Source organism: Quercus robur, chromosome 4, assembly GCF_932294415.1.
Source record: "Quercus robur chromosome 4, dhQueRobu3.1, whole genome shotgun sequence".
Taxonomy (NCBI): Eukaryota; Viridiplantae; Streptophyta; class Magnoliopsida; order Fagales; family Fagaceae; genus Quercus; species Quercus robur.
This window is the reverse complement of record NC_065537.1, coordinates 52,422,973-52,431,630: the sequence shown is the minus strand read 5'-3', so window position 1 is coordinate 52,431,630 and position 8,658 is coordinate 52,422,973. Positions and strand designations below refer to the sequence as shown.

The 8,658-nt window shown below is 34.5% G+C and overlaps 1 protein-coding gene across 1 annotated transcript; it reads right to left on the bottom strand.

Annotated features, from left to right (window-relative positions):
* Positions 1-971: 971 nt before the first annotated feature.
* LOC126722940 (uncharacterized) lies at positions 972-6,422 on the bottom strand. The gene is made up of 4 exons (XM_050426105.1): positions 6,172-6,422; positions 5,949-6,068; positions 3,378-3,608; positions 972-1,598 (listed from the first exon to the last, which is right to left on the bottom strand). The coding sequence occupies exons 1-4, from the start codon at positions 6,364-6,366 to the stop codon at positions 1,221-1,223; spliced, it is 924 nt and encodes a 307-aa protein (XP_050282062.1). The 5' UTR covers positions 6,367-6,422; the 3' UTR covers positions 972-1,220.
* Between the last annotated feature and the right edge of the window lie 2,236 nt (positions 6,423-8,658).

The following is an 8,658-nucleotide window of genomic DNA, read 5'->3' as shown; positions in this document are numbered from 1 at the left end:
TTATAATACTTAAATTGAGCTTCATGTTCACGAGCTTGTTTGCAAATAGATTGTTATGTTTGAGTTTTGTCCATTTAATAATTGAGCCTAAACTTGGTTTTGAGTTTTACTTATTTACTAGATAAATAAACATAAACAAGTCTTTTCTTGAGTCTAGCTTGATCTGTTCATAAAGAACTCGGTCCATTTATAGCCTTACCCTCAAGGGATTACTTCATGTAATTCTTGTGTGTGAGTCGGATGGGGGGCCTACAAATATGAGAGAATAATCAAGTGTTTAAAGAGTTTTGGATACCCACGTTAAGGGGGGAAGGGGTAGGCATCCCTCTCATAATTTCCTAGTATGTGTGGGATAGTGGCTTATACACATTTGGGAGAATACTCAAATGTTCAAAGAGTTCTAGAAACCCACATTAGGGGGACTAAAACATCAAGAATTATAATTATGTTAGAGATAAACAACAATCCTATGAACAAACTTGTCATACCTTGCTGAGTTATCAATTTACGATAGGAGCAACATTATTTTCACATAGATTCATCACGAAATTATTTTTATTATACACCAATAACAACACATTAGTTGATGGTGAAATTAGGTATGTTCCTAAACTTATTAGAAAAAAGTGCCCTTGTATTCTTTCAATGCCATTAATTGTCTGCTTTCAGTTCAGGGGCATCAAGAACGAGCGGCGAGTGGCCTATTTGCATTACAAAGGTACGGACAACTTTATTGGGGGCGGGGGGGGTGGGGGTCATGAATTTTCTAATTGAAGGGATGGTTCGGTCCGGTTCTGATAACACTAGGTAACACCTCAGTTAATTTGCTAATTGTTCTCTTGGTCTTCGAAAAATTCATTGCTTGAAAGTTCTAAAACTTGGAGAATGTGATATACTGGAGTTTTCATGACAACTTTCTGCCAGGTAGTTTAAGCCTGTCAGATATCAGCCAACCAAGAAAGAACCAAAGAGAGTCCAAACTGCAACAAGTATCATAAACAACAGAAGCTCACCAAATAAGAAACAAGTAAAACAAAAAGACCAGACTTAGAAGTTCCATGATACAAAAACAGATGAAGAGATATGCCACTTGAAATACTAGTTCTTAAGATTTCTATGATCCAAAGTGTAAGCTGGCTCATTTTAAATAAGGGGGGAAAATTATCAATTCCCAACCAAAAATTATCAGAGTATTCTTGCTATATAAAAAACTGTCATCATTAAGGAGTGGCCTCTTTGACAGCAAGTGGTTCATACCACCTAGGACCAAACCCAGCCGCTTTCCTTGCCTCCTCATTAAAAGGTGGTTTCAATGGTCCCCTGAAGTGTGTTCTCACTATTGAGTGAAACTTCTGAATTACTTCATTTTCAACCTCCATTGTTCCATTTTCTCCTGCCCCACCTTGAGGTGTCAAGCTGTCCTGATCCTGAGCAGGATTACTAGACCTCAGGCAAATATATTTAAACCATTTAACCCCTGCAGCACAATGCGTAATCTCCTCTGGGTAAACCACTCTCTCCAGTAATTCTGCTGTCTCATTATCACCTCCATTGCGAAAACGAGAAATGGTTGTGGGCAGCACATCAAGTCCTCTGGCCTGTGTTCAAACTCAAAAGGGTTATGATTATGGAAACATCATTCACTGATGGAATGTTTGGACACCATACTGAAAGGGTGTATCAAAAAAATGAGCCCTCTCTACATGCAAACTGTATAAAAGAATACATATCATTTGCAGAAATTCAAGAAAATGGAGCCATCTTCACAAATGATAGGACTCAATTCATCTCAAAAGAAGGATGCCCATCATTTGCATGATTTGAACTATGGTTCCATTCTCTTCAATTCCTGCAATCTAGATGGATTTTTACCAGCAGATGCTATTACAATATGTATGAAGAAAATCAATTTCCATTTATTTCAAATAGCAAGTCTAATAGCTGGCTTCATTAGAAATTAAGGGCAAGTTTGGTATAAAAGAATAGATCTTGTAATAGAATAGCTATATTTCACTCAAACTAAGGAACAGCTATTAGAATAACTATTGTTTCCCAAAAGGTTAACTGCTATTTCTTAACTTACATAATAGTTCTAAAAAATAAAGATCCCAAAAAACCACTATTAGCTGCCACTCTCCTCAGATCTATTGCTATCTAGAAGGTGGCACTATCTAAAATATATTACTCTAATAATTTGGCAGCATAATGGAATCCAACCTTGATAGTTAATTAGTATCATATCCTCATGGCTTCATTTGTGTGGGTGTGTGTTAGAATTGACATTTAGGCAACAAAGTGGCACCATCTAAAATCTGTCACTAATAATTTGGCAGCATAGAGGAATCTCATCTTGATAGTTAATCAGTATCGTATCCTCCTGGCTCCATTTCTGCTCCGTGGAAATTTAGGTCCCAAGATATCCATCATTAGAGGAGAATGTAACACATTGGATTGTGAACACTCTTTAGTCAAATTAAAATCAAAGTAGGAGGAAAGTTCTATACTGACCAGTTTAGGTTTTCTATGGGTTTAAAAGCACATATGAATACTCATTGTAGGTCTTTTTATGATCTTTTACACCTATGTGATGTAGTATCCATATTTCTTCCCTAGCAAGATGCCAAAAATTAAAATAATGGTTGTTTTTTAGTTTTTCTTTTCTTTTCAGTATGTTAGTGGTATATATTGTCTTTTATTAATTATATGTGATCCCTGATCAGTGATGAAGTCATAGACTCATAGCTTCTTTTCTTTTTCTTTTCCCAGTAAAATAATTATATAACCCTTTATATATGGTCAGTGACAAAGCCTTTTTTTTTTTTTTTTTTTTGCGAAAGAATAACATAACTCTTAAGTCCAGGTCTTTGCATCTTCATTAAATATGGTAGATGGAAACTCTGAAAGAGAACCTATAAGTTTGCTAAAACAATAATAATTCTTGATATATTCCAGTGTCATTACCAAACAGTTGAACAGAATAAATATTGCATCCCAACTTCTTGTATTCCTAGTAAGTTTTGATTCCTCCTCATCTTCCCAAGTAATCACCATTACAGTTTATCAAACATGCCCTAAATTTGTGATGATCTACTTACCTATATATATAAAATCAATTCCTGCCCCCAAACCTACCAACCTGAGAAAACTAGATTTTTGTTTTTGATCAAACCTGAGAACACTAGATTATTCCAATGAAAGACACTGCTAGACCCCACCAGGTCACAATCGCAGAAATATACATACTATATTTTAATTAATTTATTGAAAAGTGTCCATTTGAAATTCATAATCAATTATTTAATGACTCCATGGTTCGTGTTGGTCCAAATGAATCCATTCAAAACAAGAAAGTTTTTAAGGAAAAACTGAAAAAGCACCTCATGGACACAATGCTCAACTGCAAGACGTGCAAGGAGATCATTTGAAGTAGCAATGGCGGAGTCCCAAAGGCCATCATGAGCTGGTAATGCTCCATAAGAAGAACCTATCTCCTCTAGCCGTGCTGCAAGGAGAGTGAAGTGCCGGCACTCATCTTGAGCCACCTTGACAAAATCAGTGAAGAACTCCCTTGGCATTGCCTCTTGCTTACCAAAACGTGCAATTATATCCTACAATAATCCAAAAGTACATGATAGATAGATGTAAGGCCATACATGAGATGCATAGAACAAGAAATTAATACATCCAAAAAAGAATAGATCAAGCTCGTGAACAAGTAAATGAATAACTAAGACATGCTTGCTTCACATTTGGAATCAGTTCTTTTTTGAAAGTACGAAATAAAAAACAATGCAAAAGAGAAAAAAGAAAAGAGAAAAGAAAAGAAGAAGCTATTATAATCTATTTTAAGAAACTAAGTTCAGAACGCTTCTTCTAAATATAATATTCTGCAGTAATGATCTTCTGGATTATTACAAAAACAATTAATACAAGAAGTGTTACATGAAAGAATCCCTAATAAAATATACCTATCAAAAACGAATTCCTAATAAAATACATACATAAGATCTTTAAGGGTATGTTTGGTAACTACTTTTTTCCCTTATTTTCTGTTTTCAAAAACATTTTTTATTTTTATTTTTGAAACTAAAAAACTTACTTGGCAACTCAAAATGGACAAAAAAAAAAAAAAACAAAAACTGTTCTCAAAACTCAGTTTGTGAAGGAAATTGAAAACATGCAAATGATTGATTTAAGTTTCTAGTTTTCAAAAGTCAAAGAAAACACGCATTTGATTTAATGAATCTGTCTCATTTAATGAGTTAGCATTAGAGTTCAAATCTTAATAACAACATATTTTAGTATTTTTTATTTTTTATTTTTTTCAAAAAAACTTTTTTTTTTTAAATTTTAACTAAACAAACATGTTTTTGATTTCAAAAATGCAAGAAAATTGTTTTTTCTTTATATTCCCATAAACAAGTTTTTAAAAATAGAAAACAAAAACTGTTACCAAACATAACCTAAACTTCTAGAAATTTTTTTTCAATAAAATTTTATTGAGATGAGGAGATATATCATGTACATAGGATGAGTACAAAACAATGTCCCAACAAAGAATTACAAGAAGTCTAAGTCTATAATAAAATGCATATCAATATCTCCAAGGATTCTAGACCATCGAAACAACAATCTCACAAACTTATTTTTCAGCTCCAAAACTGATCCCTCCACATCATAACAATTGTTCCACTCCATCCATATGACCCACATTGTGCATAGGGGAACAATATTTTACACTGAAGATATTTGTTTCTCAAACCAATTTCTCCATTCAAAAACCAGATCCACTACACTCTTTGGCATTGCCTAATGAATCCCAGACAAAGAAAAGACAAAAAAAGAAAAAGAAAAAAAGAAACCACAATTCATAGGCAACCACATAGTGGATCAGTAAGAAATGAATCACATTTTTCTCACTAACTCTGCACATACAACACTAGTCTACCAATAAGTTTTTCCCCATGCTGCTGTGCGCACACAAAAAAATCCAGCCTTTTCCAATACCTTATTACACCAGATACTCTTCCTTTGGGAAACCGGCATCACTGTATCCTCCTAGAGTCTTTTAATAAGAACAAATCAAACTTGCCATTACTCTTCAATCTCCACTTCAAGCAATCTAAACCCTCTGTCATCAGGATGTTGGAATACAAGATGTCCAACATACAGTCAACTAACTCTAGTTTCCAATCATTGAAATCATAAACAAATCTGATGGTCCATGAGGCACCCAACAAAGAATGAATACAAGCATCCTTATCTACTACAACACATACATACATACATGCATGCACACACACACCACATATATATATATATATATATATATGATTGGTAAGTTACACGTGTATCAATAAGTCTTCAACTCGTGACTCCACCCTCCTCTTAGAACTTATAAAGTCAGATGCTAGTTGAGCTAGAGCTTAGCTCCATATCCACTATAATTAAGTACAAGTATGGAAATGGTTCTTCTAATGAATGATTTACACAACATATATCATGCGATAGTCCCTCAAAATTCTAAAATTAATGAATGGAAAAACTGGTAAAAGGTTATCAATGTCTATATGCTTTATTTCATATTAGATGGTCTAAATTAGTACCACAAAAATGGTAAAATAGAGCCAATCAATATTGTGTGACTAAAAACAAACATTATTTAAATAAAAAACAAAACAAAATGGGGGGGGGGGGGGGTTGAAAAACAATATAGATATCACCCTTGTCCTTCTCATCATTAGTTTATTCATTAATTTAATAAGAAAATTTATCATTCAACCAACTGAAAAGTACAAGAAGTTTCATAAACTAGTCTTTTTTTTTTAAGTGACCCTTTAAAGTGGAACCCATTCTCTGTGTTTCCCTATTCATTCATTCATTCAGTTACTGTTCAGTCCCACATTGGTTTTTGGAATTTGTTCCTATTTTCTGCATCAAAATAGTACCCAAGACAAGTCAATAGCCCAGCTCTCAGTGTGCACCAGGCTATGCACAATTGCCTGTCTACTCTGCAAGCTACCTGCTTTTCCCAGTTTCGGCATTAGACTCGGCGACACCAGCTTAACCTGCACCCAAAAAATACAAACACAAAAAATTTTCATTGAGGCATTTCATCGAACGGTTGGAATGCAAAGTAGCAAATGGGCACTGAATTTTAAGAAAATGTACGTTGGCGAGCCTGGCGGGGCGGTCTGGCACGGGCAGGTCCAGGGAAGAGTCGTAGGGCTGAGTGATTGTCCCTTGTAGCCATTGGGATGCCACAGAGTCACCGAGTCGAGCCTTCTCGTATGGGTCGCCTGTTTTCAGCACTCGTAATGCTGCTTCCACTAAGGTCTCCTCACCATCTTGCTGCTGTGGGCTCATGTTTTGCTTTTCTGTTTGCTCTCTTTTTTCCTTCTCTAGTAATAGATTCCAAAAACAAGGGGGACCGTTTCAAACAACAATTTTTACTTTTTATTTTTTATTTATTTTAATATTACACATATTTTTACTTATTTTTTTACTCACACATATTTTCAAACAATAAAACACATATTTTTTAGTGCAATCACCAAACACCTCCAAAATGATGAGCTTTCAGCCTTACAACTTTTAAAAACGAAATGCCATTTTCTAATAATTTAGCAGTAACAGATTGATAATTTGTGTTAAGATGTCCTATTACTCCTTTTTCTTTTTCTTTTTGAGGATTTAAACTTTGGACGTAAATTGAGTTATAAGGCTTTTGAGGGGAGATGATTAATTTGAAAGTGTTCCAAATTGGTTGGTAGTTAGCACCTCAAGGTGTATCTAATAAAGACATATATGATTTAAGTTTCCATTTGCTTGTTGTAATTATCGAATTATAAACAAACAAAAAAAAAAAATGCTCCAAATTGAAGATTTTGTAGTATAACAAAAAATTCTTTCCATTTCTTAGTTCTATATATATGACATTCAAAATTTATGTTACATAAAAAATAATCTCTATTTATATGCATAGGGCCATTTCGAGTTTATTATGGGTTAAGTAGATTAGCATTGAATTGATCCAACTATTAATTGTGTCAAATTAGGTCAACTTGTTTTAACACCAAATTATTTACACTAAACACTAATTCTTAGTGGTGCCCATTGGTTGGGTTTATACTCCACTCGTCACTCGACCTACCTTGTTTAGGTGGGATAATCTAGAAACCACCATTGAGCACTAAGAGCATTCTCATCAACACTCTCAAATGTTATAAATGCTAAATTTTAGCATCAAAAGATCAAAAAGCATACTCCATCAAAGCTCTTAAATCCTATTCATTTTGCAATCTAGCTACAGTGGGCTGCTAGAGATAACAGCCCTCCTAGAGATAACAACCCACTGTAGCAAGATTGTAAAAAAAATTATTTGTTTAATAAAGATAGAGATGGAGAAGAGAAAGAGAGAGACAAAGGAGAGAGAGAGAGAGAGGAAAAATAAAAAATGAATAAAAAATAATAAAGAAAGAATATTTAAATGGAGTGTTAAAAAAATAAAAATTTTGATAGAAGGAATATTGTAAAATGATGTGTTATATATTATAATTAGTTTTTGAGATTATAAATGCTAAATTTTTTAAAAGTGTTGATGGAAATGATCTAAGTCTAAGTTATTTGACTGCTATTCACCCAAAAAAAAAAGGGTTATTTGACTGCTAGTACTCCTTTAATAATCAGTCGGATATGGTCGATTTCATCTGTGTGGTTTGTTGAAGACAAAGACAAGAACTTGATGGCAAGGGTCAGGGAGAGAGGTGAAGATCTTAGCCTCTGAAGGCCATATCTAGACTATTTTTCGAGGATGATCTCAACATTTCACAACTAAATATGGTTTTTTCTTTAAGAGTACAGCCTCTCATGGCCAGATCTGGTACTTCTTGCTAAGGAGGTAGTTGGTGATAATAGATCTCCAACAAAGAATCAATACGTTTAAGCGATCAGTTGATATTCGATTACCCACCAACTCCACTTGCTATTCAATTGAAAAAGGTTGGGTTTTAAGACATGAAACTCGTTGTCAATCGAAGGAATTGAGAAAATCAATCATGAGGTTGAGGGTTTTGGGTTGATTAGTTTGGTCAAGTTTCATGGCTTGTTGGACACCCCTACTAATCCCCAAAAAAGGGTGGTGATCAATGGATGTGTCAAACATAACCACCCTTACTATTTATTTCAGCGTTTGGTTTCAGTGTATTAAAAAACTCAACTTAAAAATATATAATCCATCTTAAAAACAAAAGGCAATGAGCCCATATAAATTTTGTATAGATCTTGTGTGGGTACCTGCCCCCATCAATCGGTGTTTGTCCGCTTTGAGGAGCCAGTCCCTCACGGTTTTGTCATGAAGGGGTGGGAGCTAAGGATTTTTGCCCTGAGGTGATTGACACCTAGGCTCACCCGGGTCCCACATTGCCTAAGTAACCCTCCCACTCATGGTTTATAAGCTTCTGGAGCGACCATGAGTGTACCACCAAGTCTCTTGATCATCTTGAATTTGGCTTATTGAAATGGTGACGCATATCATGATCTAACAGATTTAGTGTATTGGAGCATTGGATTTAGTATCGAGAGTAGTTCTACTGCAACAATTTTCTGTTGCTTTCATATAAATCCACCACTTTTTCTCTATTATTTATAATTTAACAT

Coding starts and splice junctions, on each gene's coding strand:
- LOC126722940 (XM_050426105.1), bottom strand. CDS start 6,366: ATGAGCCCACAGCAGCAAGATGGTGAGGAGACCTTAGTGGAAGCAGCA. Junction 6,069..6,171: donor GCCCCGCCAGGCTCGCCAAC/GTACATTTTCTT, acceptor TTTTGGGTGCAG/GTTAAGCTGGTGTCGCCGAG. Junction 3,609..5,948: donor GGGCTATTGACTTGTCTTGG/GTACTATTTTGA, acceptor GGATTATTGTAG/GATATAATTGCACGTTTTGG.